Raw genomic sequence first — 15,900 nt, 5'->3', positions numbered from 1 at the left:
GTCTCCAAGCCCATCTAGCAAGGGTAGCCAGCAGAGGTGCCGGCCTTGTCGCTGGCGGTGGTCGCGGGGCAGCCGGCGATGCAGTGCTTGCAGTTCTGGCCGCCGTTGCCCCAGGCCTCCTCAGCGCCGGTGCAAGCGCCCTTGCAGCGGCCGGAAACGAAGGAGTTGAACTGGCAGTCGAAGCAGGTGTCGGCTCTCTTGACAAGAGCATCGCCCTCGGCAGAAGGAGCGGCGATGACGCCGGCAGCGAGGACGGTGATGGCGGTGAAGATGGCGGAGGCCTTCATTGTGAATATCGGTGCTTGAGAGTTGATGGAGAGGGGTGATTGCTGGAAGCAGTGCGTGTTAGTGTTTTGATGTCAAGAAGCAGGCACTTCCATGCCAAGAACTGCCTCGGGAGGACTTACAATATGGTAGAATTTGCTTTGCTTCAAACGTTTAGATGGCACAAAAGCTTGAGCGGAAGAGCCGGATCAGCTAGTCTTATATAGTCGACTCTTGGCCAACAGTTCATAATGATTCCCTTAAGGCTGTAAACCAACCGTATTGGTCTCCCTTTGGAAATTTTCGGGGGACGGATCGTGCGACACGGCGAGTCAGATCCAGCGCGTGTCGAAGTTGATGGCTCCCCAGTCTGTAAACTCTATTTTCGAAACTTGCCTATTGAGATCTGCAGAGCTGCCAATTATGGCATTAACTGTGGGTAATTCTCGTACTATAGCCATCAAGTATATTAAGCCACCAAGTCATGCGATCCAAGCTGCTGGGTTCTGCCCTCGGATTCCGTGGGCTTGGTTCTGTGATTGACTGCGCCTGGCTGTTGATGTCAGCGGTTGCCCGGGTCGTCAACGCGATGCGAGCCGAGTCCGGATCTACGGCACTTTTGAAATTTCCGAATCCGGGTGCAAATGGCGGTGGATGAATGATACTATCATTTTCATCTAGTTCGCAGTCGATCCATCACAATTGCCAGCGCTGCGCGTGCGTCATCTCATCCATTGCTGACCTGAAACAACGTTAAGTCCGACTTTAGGAGAGCAGAGGTTTGTGTATTATGTTGCCATAAATTGCGATACAACTCATCATTGCCATCATGCCTAGTCATTGTAGTCTTGATGGCAGTTCACACTTAAGCTCGCAACCTTTGCGGTGCGGTTGGTTGACCCGACTTGTGGCTCACATTTTGTAATATTAATGTCCGTGATCGCTAATTCAACCCGAACTGAAACCACGAGATATGTAATTTCCCCCCTGGACATGAGACAGCGGCGTCCCATGAACGCTGTGTGACTATGAAGTGCCTCTCTCTTCCCTTTGGAAGATGTCAATGGGGCTTTTCTCACATCTTCACATCAGACCTTTTGGTGAGATTTAAGCAATAGGATTGAAATGTCGAAAGCGATTCAGAGGATCGTATTTCGCCTTCAGCAGACGAAGCCTATCCAACCTCCAGGCTTCATGACCATACAACTCCTCAATAGGCTCTAGCCCATTGGCGTAGTTGAGATACACATTGGTTGGTCGCTCGGGCTGGCCGTTCACCCAGTGCTCTTTGATTTCATCCACCCACTCTTGTCCTGCCTCTTGTGCAGCAGGACTGTTAGGAGGGACGAAGACCATGGGGAGCATCAGGTGATGATCGTCGCGGAAGGGATAAGCGGAATCGTCGGGGTTTTTGGTCTGCACAGCTGCGGTGGAATACCCTTCATGAACTATAGTTGTCCTCGCGGCGAGTTCTGAACCAGCGGCAAGTCGCTGTTTGAAGCCCTCAAATATGAGGCGCTCAGAGGTCAGGTTATAAACTTGCAACCCTACCGCAGCTATGGCTCGCGCAGTGCCCTTTTGGCAGAAGAAGGATTCCTCGTTCATTTGTTGCGCCGCAGAAATGGAAGGGTAGGGACCGTTGTCTGACTCGTCGTAAACAGACTCGATCGCGTTGAATGGCGCTAGGTGTTGTTCCGCTTCTTCCGCAGACCCACGGTAGGCGAAAGTCCAGAAGATGACGGGCTCTTCGGTCGTTATCGTTCTATTGACCAGAAAGATTCCAAAGTTGGCCGTCATGTTGACAGGGGTAGACCCATTGTTGTGGAAGAGGTTCAGGGCCTCGAAAACCTCCTCGAGTTTGTCATCCCGCCAGACGTAGTTGTGGTAGTGCCACGTATCGGGGCCGCGAGGGAATATGTTCAGCTCAAAACTGGTAACAATGCCGAAACCGTGTCCTGCGCCCTTCAACGCCCAGAACAAATCGCTGTGGCTTGTTTCGCTGACCTTCACGGACTCACCACTAGCGAGGACAACGTTGAGTTGGATGAAGTTGTCGATGATCAAGCCGTAGAGGCCTTCATGTCGTCCATGACCTCCTCCGAGGCCGGGGCCCATCATACCAACGCAGTCGCAGGCTCCCGTAGTGGCAACATACCCGCGATCCCACAAGTATCTCGTGACATTTCCACCATAAACGCCTCCTCCAAACCAGGCAGATGCGCCATTGGGCTGGATATCAATACCGTGCAAGTTTTCCAGACTGATTTGAATGCCCTTGAAGGTGTTGAGCGATTGACTCCAGCCGTGACCGCGGTTCACAGCCAAGAAGTCGATGCTGTTCTCGTTGCAATACTTGACCTAGTAAATCTTTTAGCAATAACCTCTGGATAGTGGGAGTCGATGCCCGAAGCTGTATAACATACGATGATGGATACATCGGATTCTTCTCCAGGTGCGATAACAACTTGAATTTGTGGCGCCGCAATTGGGTTCCACCTGGCAGTCGCGTTGACATATGAATCATCGTCCGGTCCAAAGATGGTGGAGGTTTTGGACACGCGGCATCCCAGTTCTCGTCGAACCTGCTCGGCATCCAACTGGCTGCGTGTGACGGGCACTTTAGTGAAGTAGTTGGGTATGCTATGGGCGAGAGCGAAACTTTGGAGTAACCCGAGGGTCAATAGGAAGCACAACAGTTCGTTCATGTTGAAAAGTGTGACAGGTTTGACTCGGGGCATTGGGGTAGTGTGAGAAACACCTTAATTATTTTTCGCGGATGTTTATCGAATGAGAACAAATCGGGACTGCCTTGCTTATAAGTCGTACAGAAAATGCCCAAGGCTACACTGAGTCTAGGACGCTAGGGAATACGGTCTTGGCCGCTCACCGAGTCTGAGACAAGAATATCCAGTTTCCTATTTCAGCAAGTCGGCCAAGAGATTCCAAGAGTTTTCTTGTGAGACGGGAGCAGGCAAGTGGTCTTTCTTTTCTTTTTTCCTGTAACCTTCTGCCCAATGAATTTTCTAACTTGATGCCTATGCTTACAATTTCGGTCCGTAATTGGTGGATTTTGACAGTATTGAGAAGCAGGCTCTGTGGCTTCACCGAATTTTTAATGTGTATTAACGCATGCATGTTGCATTATTGAACGCAGCGCGTCCACAAGAGTCCACACAGAGAGCTTGGCGTAAGCACACAAACCACCTGCAACTCAAATGTCGCAGTTCATTAGGCAAGACAACCTAATGATATGCCCCAACATCAAATTGGTTTCCTGGAACAGAAGTATTCTCAGAATCAATGTATTTGCAGCAAATAATCGTTGGAGCAGGTTGATTTGGAGGAGTTGCATCAGTGCCGTGAGTGATGCATCAGCTCACGTGGTATGGCTAAAGGGCAGTGCGCGGTTTACTTGTCAGACTTCAGACTGGAAATTAATCACGCTTTCAGCCCATGCCCAATCGTCCAGGCTACCGATACGGTCTACAGCCTGCAAGTCGCAAGTCGCCAAGTGCGACGAGAAGTGACCCACAGCGGCGAGAGGGAAGATCACATGTTAACGACGATGAACCATGAAGGGCTCTCGCTACCGAGTTTCTTGTGGTGTTTTAATTTTATCCCCAAACTGTAACTGTAATTGCTCAGCAGAAATTTGGCCTTACGTCGTGGCAAATTTTCTTTGAATGTCGATCAGTCTTACAGATATATGACCTTGACGTTGTGATTCCTTGCTAATTTGTCCAACATGTGGTCCAAATGCTTTCGGTTATTCTTTACCCGAAACCAATCTTTTCCGTCATTATCCAATTCCATTTCAGTGTACGCGCGAACGTCAACTATGCGCAGGCTCCGGTATTGAGACTGACAGTTAGTATTAAGGACCACGCTTAGATTCTCGAGAGAAAGCAAGACTTTCGTAACGGAAGATTCCCGTGAGAACCGGTCAAAGTATATCGGGACAAACTCCAAAGTCTGTAGTGTCCGTCCTACATTTCCAACATCTTGCTGAGACTGTAAGAATTTTGGATCCCCAAGAATGTCAATAGGAAGCAACCATCGAAGATTATTGGTTTTGATATGCTTTAGAACCTTCATGCTAGAAATTGCTCGGGCCATATCCGAATGGTTTGTTTGGTATCCTACCCACACAAGGGTCTCCAGCGTGCTCCCAAGACCCAGGAAAGCGTTCTCAGGCATCTTGTTGAAGCTGTGATAGTTCGAAAGTAGCTTGAGAGACGGAAGCCTTAATAAAATATGCTCTCCGTCACCTGAAAGAAATCTACAGTCGTTGAAATATGCCTCTCGAATATTGCTTAGGATGGGAAACCCGCGAGTTTTGAAGAAACCATTCATCGACAGCCGTTCTAGACCGGGTAGCCTTGAAAGAAGTCTGTACAAATTGTCTTCATATACTCCTATATAGTCGCGAATTTCCAGAGACCTCAGATTGACCAGGTTGCTGAGCAGATCCAGCTTAAGGTATGGTTGAATGGATGTTTGCGTATACCACAAGGTCTGGATGGAAAGATGTTGAATATACGTTTGCACAACGGGATGTGAGGTGATCCTTTCGAAGAATCTTGCGACCATTCCATCAACTCCAGAACGAATGACTGGTGTGCGATAAATCACTGTGCCGCATGTGGCAAAGAGGTGTGAGCTTGTTGCGGTGAGGTTGCGGATATCTTGATTTCGTCGGACGAATTTTCTGTAGGCTAGCGGCTCCGACCCATCTTCGGTAGGCTTGTAAGACAGTAGATCCCGACTCCAGTAAATCTCTACGACAGATTCGGCTGAAATGTACTTCAGCGGCGGGCCGATGTGCGGGAAGTTTGCGTCATCTTGTAGGTGCTTGGCGATCTCGACCAGAATTTCCGTGGGAAGCTTTTCGAAACTACTCAAATTCAAGTTCCGCTGTGCTGCCTCGGCTGCAGCTTGTGTCGGCATTCTGTCGATGTGTGAAGTGTTGTGTGGTGTGCAAGTGCGCATAGAAGAACGCATAAAATTGTTGATTCAGACAAAAACAAAAGCTTTTAAATCGAGGGTAAGGCTTTTCCCTTTCAACGGGGTACCTGTCTGGGTATCACGTTTGGGCGCATACGCTACACTGGCAGAGATAAAGTTTTCCCGTCTGTACCTTGATGATATCCAGACGGAGTTTCTTCCTGTCTCCAGGGCGATGTCCTGAGCGTATGCACCCAATAAACCTGGTGAGTTGGCATGCGCTTCACAGGCTTGACGCATGAGGAAAAGGAAGTAAAAAAAGAAAAAAAAGGAGTAAAAACGCGTGACTGTTGCTGTGAACTCTCGTTTACGGCTGGTTGGGCGCCGAAGCTTCGAAAGAGTATGTTTGCATACCAAGGCTGAAATAATTCTCATTCCATGCCCAGAATAAACTGGTCTCACTACGTTCAACCGCATACATGGTCATCAGCGACTAGCAACTCCACACCCAACCTCCGCAGCCGTTTTTGATAGTCAGTCAGAACCTCTCCTACATCCGTGAGGGGAGGCTTTCCTTTCGGTGTCAGACCTACTGCACGAAGGTCCACGATCCGAATTCTGTTAGATTCCGTATGGCACCGCGTTTCAATCCAGCCCAAGACTGATGCCAATTGAGGGGACGAAACCCCTTGTGACCTGCCACCAAGGTACCACGAGGGTATCTTAAACACCGTGTGAAGCTCGAAAGTCTCCAAGCTTGGCATGAAGTCATCTCTTTCTGGGCCATCTCCCGTACGCAAGACGTAGCTTACGAAATGGTACCAACAGAGACTGAGACGCTTGACCATCGTCAGGCGAGACAACGGAACCTCGGCTTCGAGGAAACTGTTCAGACACGCGCCGGAATGCTTGTGCGACCAGCCGAGGAACTCTAGCTGGGGTGCGATATGATCGAAATGTTGCGACTTGCAATCATCAACACCCCAGGAGGCGTGGAGTGAGTTGTAGGCGGCCAGCGATCGAAGAGCTGGCAGCTTTTTCAAGATCGATTCTGCCTGCGGTCGTGTGTCCCGCCAACTTGGATTCCAGGGCGCGCAGTTGTAAAAGTGCGCCTCGGTGATTCGAGGCAAGTGTGGTAGATGCAGTTCGAGGCCCCTGAAGTGTTTGAACGAAATGCGTTCCAAGGCGGGGAGCTTGGGTAGAAGTCTGCACCACTCCACGACGTGCTTTGGCTCCTTCACCCACGGCTCCAGGGCAACGTCCAGGCTTCTCAAAATCTTCAGCTCCAGAGCGTCTGCGTTGATGCGATTCTTCAATCGAAGCAGCGGGAACCAGTTCCACGATTCGCAACTTGACTGTTCGAACATATCATACACAACAGTCATTTCGCGGACGAAGTCTTGAAGATGGTTCCGTTTGGCAATGTTGGCAAGCAGGCTTCGTACACTCCTATTACTCACAGCGACCGGTGCGCGGTAGCGGCTCACATATAGAGCGAAGAATATCCGTCGGCTCGTGAGTGAAAAGTTGATGACATCTCTGCATGGCTTCGGACGTCCTCCTCTGCGCAAGTGGGCCAATGTTTTGCGGTCGGCATGTCGTCTACGGAAACCCTTTACCTCGTCATGGTGGTGACGGTACGAAGCAGGGAAGTGTGGCGCCCATGGGTAATACTGGCATGTCATGCCATCAATTGATGTATAAGTGCGCTCCGGGTCGCTCGCCGGGAAGATTTCGGTTTGGAGGTACTCGGCGATGTTGATCAGTATTTCGCCGGGCAGATTGTTCAGGTTCGGCTTTGCGATCGCGTCGGTTTCGTGCGACGACGGGCCCTTCCCGCACCAAGTCGGGAGCACAATAAATTGGCGCCAAGGCATCGCGCCTGATTTACGTACCAGGTAGACGCCCACGCGACTGATGGATATTCAAGGAAGAGCGAAGGTGAGCATGTTGCTATCAACATCAGTCACGAAATGTGAAAACCTTATAGTAACTGGGTAAGCTCAAAAGAACAAAGACCAGCAACAAGAATTGACATCAAGGACCAGGCTATGAGGAAATGTTTATGTAGTATGTACGCTATGGCCGTCCAGGTAGCAATTTGGTGCTCAAAGTTTCCCATAATGATGCTATCGCGCCTTTATTGGTTGCTCCTGCAGCCAGGAGAACTAATTCGGCGGCTTGGACGACGTGGCAAATCGCTACGAGAGAAATTCGAACGCTTTACGATTTTGAAGCTGCAATAATACCCGCCACAACGGCAAAAGCCTCCAGTATTTGCCTGTGAATATCCAGTCTCTTCCAATCGGCAGCCCATCCGCGAACTTCCTCAAGGCTAGCGCCACCGCTGGAACTATCATTTTTCTTGGGGTTGACGATTCGTTCGTGTTCGGCGAGGAGCTTGTCGTTGACGGGAAACACCCTGAACTGGGTGTATGGCGCCACGGACCCCATAAGGACAGCCGCGGCGAGGTTGTAGATAAAGGCAGGGCTTTCGGTGCCATCTGTAGAAGATAAAAATAGCACGAAACTGTTAGACAAATGGAAACGAAAAAAAGGCTCTTTGGTGTGTGTGTGCCGCATTTAGGTTTGTGCCGGCAGCGCGGCGAAGAGATAGGGGAGGGGCCGAACCCACCTTTCCAAGCAAGGAAACCGAAAACGGCCGCCGTGCCGGTCACCATTGTGGGGCCGTACTTCCGGCCGAAGTCCCACCCTCGGAACCAAAGCTCGGTGATTAGGTCCTTATCTCGGAGCTGCACGATGCTGTGCATGGCGAGTTTATCGCTGCCATATTGATATCCTGAAATTGTTAATAAGGCCTCGGGGCTTCTTCTCGAGCGTGGAAAGAGCGATAGTCGTTGCCCAACATACCTACGAGGTGTGCCGCTCCAGCAAGGTTGACCAGTTGTAGCACACGGGTCCAATTGATACCCTCGGCCATGTTGAACGAAGGTTCCGTCTGAAACCGTGGGTCAGATAAGGGTCGTAGAAGTCAGGGTGTGGTTAATGCGCTTGAAAATAGGCAGGCGAGATGTGCGCGATAGTCGTGATCAAACAGCAAGACCAGCTTCATCAACAATTCAGCGATTGTCGTTCATTTTGACTATTAGATCCATCCCACACAGCCCGCAGCCAAACCGTTGACAGCCCCTCATCTTGGTAATCAATTTCGTCACCAGTACGTTCTGATCCCCAGATATGCAACATGTGCCGCCATCCCGCCATCCCACCGGCACACCAAGCCCACAGCCCCTAGTAGACGCGGGAGCCGAAATAGCGCGACAGCGAAATCTCTTTTAGCCCCGTCTCTCGGCTAAGCAGCAAGGCTTGTCTCAAGTCAGACAAGGCTGTATGATAAGGCCAGATTGGACAGAAATCCTGTTGTCACGTGGGGCTCTGACCAAGCCCAACCCCGCGTTTCGGCAGTCGGGACGCTAAACAAAGGGTCACGATCAGAGCGCGCAGCATGTTCGAGCGTATTTCACCCGTCTATTTGGTGCTAGCTGGGTCCATAATGGACGCCCGTCCCTTTTAACGGCTCTAGTACAAATGGTTTGATGTTCTCAATGAACTCTCTGTCGCTCTCCGTGTGCTTCATGCACCAGCACCAAATGGCCATTCCCAGGCACCGGTCCCAGGAGAGGAGCGGGAGCAGCGGCTTGTTGTCCATCATCATCACGGCCTTGTCGCACATTCTGCTGATTATCAAAACGTCATCTTCGCCGTCGTCGAGGAGTTCGGGGTCTGTCGGTATCATGCCGAACCACTGCGCCGCTGGGCCGTCCCACATCATCAGCGGCATCGGCACCTTGACTCTGAGCATGGCTGGCTCTGCGTTTCGGGATATTCGGAGCGCGGGGTATATCGTAATAAAGACTGCTTGAAGTATCAAATGTAGTTTGAATTGAAAAACGGCAAGACTGTTGTCGCAACGGAATTAGCAAAAGCTCTCGTGATTGTATGCTTTAGAGCTGAAGTAAATGACAGCGCCCACTTTCAGTACAAGTTTCCCTCTTCTTATGAAGAGACATGTCCTCAACATCAGATGAACCTCCTCAGAGGAGTCTACTGTATGTGATGCTTTCAACGAGAAGGGGGCTGTGGACATACCGCTGATATGATTCCCGGAAAACCCAAGGATATCCACTATTTCCACATAGCTGCGAAGCTGCGTTAATCTTCGACTGGTCGTAGATGCCCGTCGCTTTGAACGTCTCCAGGAGCATTGCGTGCGTCATCATCACGTTCTCCATCGTTTTGTCTGCCCGGTACGGCACCAAGATTGTTGAAATCAGCATAGCTTGGAAGACTGGTAGCAAATCTACTCGAGGGGACAGCATGCCCCTTCTTGATTGTTCTAATAGTTCGAGCTGTAGAGACTTGGTGTTAGCGTACTGCGTAACGGTACTGACTCGGGTCGCATTTACAGTGGAAACCAATTTGCCCGTACGCTGTAAAGGCTAACGCAAGCAAAAGAGAAGCTATCAACACTTACGATTCTGTTGCCTACCTCTACTAAGAGGTGGTCGTGGAACCTGATGGCGAGATCTCTCGACCCCGGTGCCGAGGCAAACCATAGTCCAACGGTGATGACGGCCTGCATCAGCAGCTTAGGCTGCATCGTGGACTCGAACGTCTCCCTGTGCAGCATCGGCCACTGGGGATGGAAGTGGTCAAAGTAGACTCTCTGCAACTGCATCCTCATGCCCTCATCCAACATCGATCCAGGCGCAAAGTCGAATGTATCGGTCATCGTCATCGGTGCCGGTGGCATGATAGTCTGCGTAAGCAAGCCGGTGGGCGACATGCCCGTTGTCAAGGGGTCCGGCATGATGGCGGGATTCGAAGGCGCCATGCAGGCAGCCAGCATGCTAGAGCCAGTAGAAGGGGACGATCCCACCGCTCGTCCTGGCGATGGTTGCTTGCCGCGCGGCTGCGGCCACTCGCACGATCTCCCCTTATCGTTGCACGTCGAACAGGCGGGTTGCTGACCATCGCATCTTGTCTTTGTGCGATGGCACGGGACGCAGGCTTGTGCTACGCGTGTTGGCGGGGCAGTCGGGCCGTGGAGAACCATATGCCTACGAAGAGTATCTCTATTATGGTGTTTTCCGCGTGTTAGTCTAGATGTTGTTCGGGTTCGGGTCCGTTTCCGACCAACGCGAGATGGCCTCGGGTGCCGAGCTGGTGCACCACTTTGACACTTTCTCTACAACCACCACAACAACGACAACTCGCAACAACAACAACAACAACTGCAGAAGCGGCAACTGTATTGACATACCCTCTTGTAAATTTTGTACCGCATGACGGGCAGCAAAAAGATGGTGTAGCCGCGTGCTCCTTTTTGTGACGCGTGAGGTGCTCTTTGCGCAGATAGGAGCGGCCGCAGCCGTCATGGTCGCAGGTGAACGGCATTCTGGGCAGCTCCAGCGTACGGAAGGAACAGATCCATCGCACTGGAGAGTTGGTTCCCAATACAGTTGACTAAAGGATGAGTAAAAAAAGGGCCTGGCAGTAGAGAAGGGGCTCGGTGCATAGAATAGCACCGGTGCACTGGTGCGCTGTGTGTTGAGATGTTCGGACAGGACCTTCGCTTGACTCCGAGGCCCCCTGGGAAACTGTGGGGCCGGGGCTAAACCTCGCGCGGCAGCTGTACGCGCCAAAGCTCGCTAATGATTGGTCTCCCACCCTCCCGGTGCTTATTAACACGCGCTGACTCAGCGAGTGGGATACCGGTTTTGTGGGTCCTAGGGCCCCGGGGCGGGGGCTCCGGACGCCGAGTCTGCTGTCAATCCGCCGGCGAGCCGGTAGGAGGGCCGTTGAACACCACGGAGCTTATGAATGACGGTTTGAAGAGCCCCGGGCACGCCGCCGGTGATATAAGAGTCCACCGGAGGGCTAGATGTCGCGATATGCAGTCGAGAGAGAGAGACAGCTCGAATACCTTCACAGTAGATAGAGGGAGGGCACACCGACGAGACAGACATCCCGCTGAAGATTTCGCTTTCTGAGACACCAGTTACTCCTCACCTCGCACACACGGCAGAACAATAATGGCTGCCCTTAGAAAGATAGCCGTCATCGGTGTAAGTACATAGTCCCGTCCCCCCTCCCGTCCCCTCACCTTGCTCCCCCTTACCTTTCCCCTCCGGGCTCCAGCATTGACCAGTGGCCCGCACGTGGCAACTAAAATAGGGAACGGGCGACCTCGGCCATGTCATCGTCCAGCAGTTGGTTGCCGCCGGCATCTTCGACGTTGCCGTCGTTACCCGAGACTCCCGAGACACACGAGGCAAGATCCCTACGGGCGCCAAGGCCGCTGAAGCCGACTACGAGTCCCTAGAGAGCCTGACCGCAGCCTTTCGAGGCTTCGATGCCGTCGTCTGTACTCTGCCAGGCCATCTGGAAGCCTTACTTCTGCGCATTCTCGACGCCGCCATCGCTGCGGGCGTAAGGCGCTTCATTCCCTCAGAGTTTGGCTCAGATCACCGCCAGCCGGCCGCCCACTCCGTCCCTCTCTCCGCGAGCAAGATCAAGGTGGACAACACACTTCAGAATGCCGCCGCAGAGGGCCGCATCGAGTACACGTCCATCTTGGGAGGACCATGGATCGAATGGATCATGACTTTTGAGGAGGGCATGAGCATCCCCGAGCGCAAGTTCTTCATCCACGACGGCGGCGACATCCCCTTCGGCCTCACCACGCGAAAGGCGTTTGGCGACGCGGTTGCGGGCGCGCTCAGACACCCCGAAGAGACCAAGAATCAGATCTACACGATCGAGGTCATCAGCCTGACTCAAAACCGCATCCTGCAGCTCGTCAAGGAGGCCCTGCCCGACCTCGAACTTGAGATTGTCCATGTCAACACCAAGGAGCGCTACGAGCGAGGCGTCAAGAAGCTTGTTTCGGGCGTCTTTGACATGTCTGTTGTGGGGGACATAGTTTTGAGATTCGTCTTCGACTCGGAGCTACAGCTTACGTCCGACACCAAAGCCGCCAATGAGTTGCTCGGTGTCGAGAGGATCACCGAGAACCAGTTCAAGGAGCTCGTCAGATCCTTGGCCAACTGAAACTGGGGCCGCCAATGGAAAGCAACGTTATGCGCGTGCCTTACGTCGTTAAGCACAGCAAATGTCGGTCAAAACTAGCAAAGAAATGTGTAGTAGCGACTAGTATTCATAAAAACCAATTGAGAACAGCTGAAACTCAAAGAGGTCTGTAAAGATCCGACGGGAGGTTCCATGAGCCTGGAAAAATTTGTAAACCCGCGGCATTATTGCCTCAAAGCGGACATAAGTCGTTACGCCAAAAAAGCGCCAAGCCAACGCTACAGCTCTGCCTAAAGGCCTCTAGACCGTTAGTCTGATGCTCTAAAGACCCTCCTAGAGACGGAGAAATAGAGTTGCCCACGGCCGCCGGCTATCCACTGGCCCTCCCCTGTACGGGATGTGGGCGGCGTCTCCCGAATTGCCGGAATAGGACATGGCACGGTGCCTACGATGAAGCTTAATGAGTAATGAACTCGTTGGCGCCCATCGAAAGAACGGACGGACGGAACCAACAAAAGGACCAGACGAGAACGAGATGCAGCAAGAGCTTTGACAACAGCCCTTGCGCAAATCGCCAATGACGATGGAGAGATCAAGATGAGAAACCCAACGGTCGCGACCAGTCACTCTTTGGGAGCTCACGGCGATTCCCACAGACGGATACGGCCCGAAAAGAAAACGAGATGACCATTGATGACGGCACGAGCCCAACGATGAAGGCCCGAACGGTCTACGGCTCCTGAGCCGGTGATCGATAACGCCATCGGGTTCATGACCCGAGTTGGCACCAACCCTCATCCAAACTTGGGCCGAAGTTCGAACAAACTCAAGCACGGCAGCAACACTCAACTAGTCAGAAACGCTTTCTTGGATTTCTTTGCTTTGCCGCTCCACGGAGCCGACAACGGGCCCGTTCAGAACCAGTCCGACAGGGCCGCTGGCGAGCCTACGTGGCATGGAAGTTTAAAATAGGAATATCTAGTCGAGGGCAGGCAGCGCAGGTTGGCAAATACCCCGCCACACCAAGTCCTCTCGTGAAACCGTGCGCCCACGGACGCTCAACGGTCTCATCGGCACCCACGCCGTGTGATTGGTCAGTAACCAGGTTTTAACATGTCTGTTGTAATGTACAAGTTGGGGTGAAAGAGGGAAAAAAAAGGTCTTTGCCCTGGAACATTTTTATATACACTCTATAAGGTAAGCAATCCTGTTGGTTATGCGGGGCTTGTTCCGAACCTGCGCTTGCGCTTCCACCTTCCGGGTATTGATAGCCCGGGTCTAGTAGCTGTAGCGGAACTGCTTGTTCTCCTTATCAGTCATCGAGGCCCAGACCTCGGGGGCCATGAAGGCGTCCTCGGACTGCTGCTTGGCCCCGCGTCTCTTGTTCTCCCAGCGGTAGTAGGCGTACAGGGCCAGCGTGACGACGGCGCAGCCGGCCTGGGTGCCCATGACGGCGATCTTGGCCGGGCGGTAGTCGGGGGCGTCGCGGGCCTGGAAGGTCTGCGGGCCGATAATGTTGCCGAGGGAGAAGGATCCGCTGACGATGGCGGCGGCGAAGGCGCGCTTGGTAGCGCCACCAAAGTTGGCGGCGGTCCACTGAAGAATTTTCCCGTTAGACACACTTCTTTTCTTCATCTGCCGTGTCTCACTCCAAAACTTCACGTGGGGAGAGAATGAGGAGGGGCTAGGCTACTTACGGCGTAGAACACGGTCAACGGAGCGACGACGGCGTTGACGAGGTAGATGCCCGCGAGGCAGCCGGCGCGGTTGCTCACGGGGAGGAAAGACATCAGAGCGCCACCGATGATGCTGGAGCGCGAAGATTAGCAAGGTTTTTCTTATTTCTACCGTTCTCCCCCTTCTCTCGAACGAGTTTGTTTGTGACATACGCTGGGATGATGCAGGCGACAATCCAGGCCCAGCGGTTCGACTGGTAGCGAATACCGTATCCGACGAGGAGCGTGAAGAAGATGCTCACAACACCGGAGGGCATGTTCATCAGGGCGGCGTGCTTGGAGTCGTAGCCCAGGTTGCGGATAAGAGTGGCAGAGTAGGTGGTGACGACACCGCTGGAGACGGAAAGCTGCGGGCTTGTTAGCGAGGGCAGAAAGTTGTCAGGGGTTTTGCGGTACGCACGAGGACAACGGCAATGGTCATCAGGTACATCTGAGGGTCCATGAGCGCCTCGAGGATCTGCTTGGGACGGAACTTGCGGCTTTCGATGCCGGTCTGGTTGACGCTGACGTGCTTCAGCAGGGCGACCTTCTCGGTGTCGCTCAGCCAGCGGGCCTTCATCGGGGTGTCCGGGACGAAAAACAACGTGGTCAGGCCGATGGTGACGGGGACGCAGCCGAGGACGACGAACATGATGCGCCAGCCCGCGAGGCCGGCGCCGGGGGCGACNATGGTGACGGTGACGCAGCCGAGGACGACGAACATGATGCGCCAGCCCGCGAGGCCGGCGCGGGGGGCGACGTGCTGGAAGCCGTAGGAGATGGCGCCGCCGAGGATCTGGCCGAGGCCGAGNGCGCCGGGGGCGACGTGCTGGAAGCCGTAGGAGATGGCGCCGCCGAGGATCTGGCCGAGGCGGAGGCCCAGGTACCAGAAGGAGAAGCGCGGGGCCTGCTCGGACTTGGTGTACCACTGGGAGCTGATAAGCATAAGGGACGGGCCGATGGTCGCCTCGAAGATTCCCAGGAAGACGCGCGAGACGAGCAGGGAGGTGTAGTTGTGGGCGGCGGCACCGCAGGCGGTCGCGGTGCCCCAGAGGATCACGTTGATGCCCAGCCATTTGGCGGCGGGAACCATCTGGAGAAAGTAGACTGCGGGGTGTGGGTGTCAGTGCATCCCTCTTTGCTTTTCTGAAGCCTCGTCCACGAGACCACGCTTTGCTTTTCTTCTTCCTCAAGCGAGGCGGGGGGATGAACGTACTGTTTGGAATCTCGAAGCACAACAAACCCACGAAGAGGAACGTGGCAATGTTGGAGAAGTCGTTTCCGACCAGCTTGAGGTCCTTGTTAAGACCCATCACGGCCGCGTACTGTTGTCACTCATCAGATTACTGTTTTACTCTCAGGAGATACGCCTGGATCGCAGAAGCAAGCGCCCGAAAGGGGGTGAGACGCACGTTGAGGATGACCTTGTCCAGGAACTGCATCGTGTAGCATCCGAACATGAGGGGCACGATGTGCCAGTCAATCTTGCGGCGGAGCGCATTGATGTCGACCGAGCTGGTGTCGCCGCCGGCCTCGCGGTGGTCGTTGAGGAACTTCCAGGCCCCGTCGACGGAGCCGGAGGACGAGGCATCGTGGTCGGACGCAGCCGAGCTCACGAGGTCCTTTGGGTTCTTCTCGTCCATGGACATGGCGTGTTTCTGGAACTAGGGTGTTTTCGAGAAAGAGGTTACAAAATAAAGTGAATTAAAGAAGAAAGCAATATGCAAGCGCAAAGTGGACGAGTGTGACGTGACGCCCTGGAATTACAAGCCCGGTACGACCCAAAGCACGATGTCTGTGATCGACGAGGAGGGCGCACAGGCTTCCGCTGCGGAGCTGCTGAACACTTAGAGTTTTGCTGATCAGCGAAAATAAAAGAGGTGTCAGATGGAAAAGAAAAAAAAGCGACGGCGAGGAAAATAAA

At 53.2% G+C, this 15,900-nt stretch overlaps 7 protein-coding genes across 7 annotated transcripts; 1 reads left to right on the top strand and 6 right to left on the bottom strand.

Annotated features, from left to right (window-relative positions):
- Positions 1–14: 14 nt before the first annotated feature.
- GCG54_00012921 (uncharacterized protein) lies at positions 15–287 on the bottom strand (the record flags this gene model as incomplete). The annotated part of the gene is made up of 1 exon (XM_045412787.1): positions 15–287. The coding sequence occupies one exon, from the start codon at positions 285–287 to the stop codon at positions 15–17; it is 273 nt and encodes a 90-aa protein (XP_045268793.1).
- A 1,084-nt stretch (positions 288–1,371) lies between these two features.
- Positions 1,372–2,969, bottom strand: GCG54_00012920 (FAD-linked oxidoreductase azaL; the record flags this gene model as incomplete). The annotated part of the gene is made up of 2 exons (XM_045412786.1): positions 1,372–2,622; positions 2,688–2,969. The coding sequence occupies 2 exons, from the start codon at positions 2,967–2,969 to the stop codon at positions 1,372–1,374; spliced, it is 1,533 nt and encodes a 510-aa protein (XP_045268792.1).
- Positions 2,970–3,960: 991 nt separating this feature from the next.
- GCG54_00012919 (uncharacterized protein) lies at positions 3,961–5,211 on the bottom strand (the record flags this gene model as incomplete). Its single annotated transcript, XM_045412785.1, has 1 exon — positions 3,961–5,211. One exon carries the CDS (start codon positions 5,209–5,211, stop codon positions 3,961–3,963), a length of 1,251 nt encoding a protein of 416 aa, XP_045268791.1.
- Positions 5,212–5,931: 720 nt separating this feature from the next.
- On the bottom strand, positions 5,932–7,085 carry GCG54_00012918 (uncharacterized protein; the record flags this gene model as incomplete). The annotated part of the gene is made up of 2 exons (XM_045412784.1): positions 5,932–5,964; positions 6,021–7,085. 2 exons carry the CDS (start codon positions 7,083–7,085, stop codon positions 5,932–5,934), a joined length of 1,098 nt encoding a protein of 365 aa, XP_045268790.1.
- A 346-nt stretch (positions 7,086–7,431) lies between these two features.
- On the bottom strand, positions 7,432–10,626 carry GCG54_00012917 (uncharacterized protein; the record flags this gene model as incomplete). The annotated part of the gene is made up of 7 exons (XM_045412783.1): positions 7,432–7,712; positions 7,844–8,008; positions 8,080–8,167; positions 8,729–9,128; positions 9,319–9,578; positions 9,704–10,289; positions 10,493–10,626. The coding sequence occupies 7 exons, from the start codon at positions 10,624–10,626 to the stop codon at positions 7,432–7,434; spliced, it is 1,914 nt and encodes a 637-aa protein (XP_045268789.1).
- Positions 10,627–11,264: 638 nt separating this feature from the next.
- On the top strand, positions 11,265–12,282 carry GCG54_00012916 (Bifunctional pinoresinol-lariciresinol reductase 2; the record flags this gene model as incomplete). The annotated part of the gene is made up of 2 exons (XM_045412782.1): positions 11,265–11,297; positions 11,407–12,282. The coding sequence occupies 2 exons, from the start codon at positions 11,265–11,267 to the stop codon at positions 12,280–12,282; spliced, it is 909 nt and encodes a 302-aa protein (XP_045268788.1).
- A 1,257-nt stretch (positions 12,283–13,539) lies between these two features.
- On the bottom strand, positions 13,540–15,625 carry GCG54_00012915 (putative transporter; the record flags this gene model as incomplete). Its single annotated transcript, XM_045412781.1, has 6 exons — positions 13,540–13,857; positions 13,959–14,070; positions 14,151–14,344; positions 14,398–15,083; positions 15,193–15,301; positions 15,389–15,625. The coding sequence occupies 6 exons, from the start codon at positions 15,623–15,625 to the stop codon at positions 13,540–13,542; spliced, it is 1,656 nt and encodes a 551-aa protein (XP_045268787.1).
- Positions 15,626–15,900: the final 275 nt, after the last annotated feature.

Source organism: Colletotrichum gloeosporioides (genome assembly GCF_011800055.1).
Source record: "Colletotrichum gloeosporioides strain Lc1 chromosome Unknown consensus_16, whole genome shotgun sequence".
Lineage (NCBI taxonomy): Eukaryota > Fungi > Ascomycota > Sordariomycetes > Glomerellales > Glomerellaceae > Colletotrichum > Colletotrichum gloeosporioides.
Note: the sequence above shows the minus strand (reverse complement) of the source record. Positions and strands in the feature narration are given on the sequence as shown.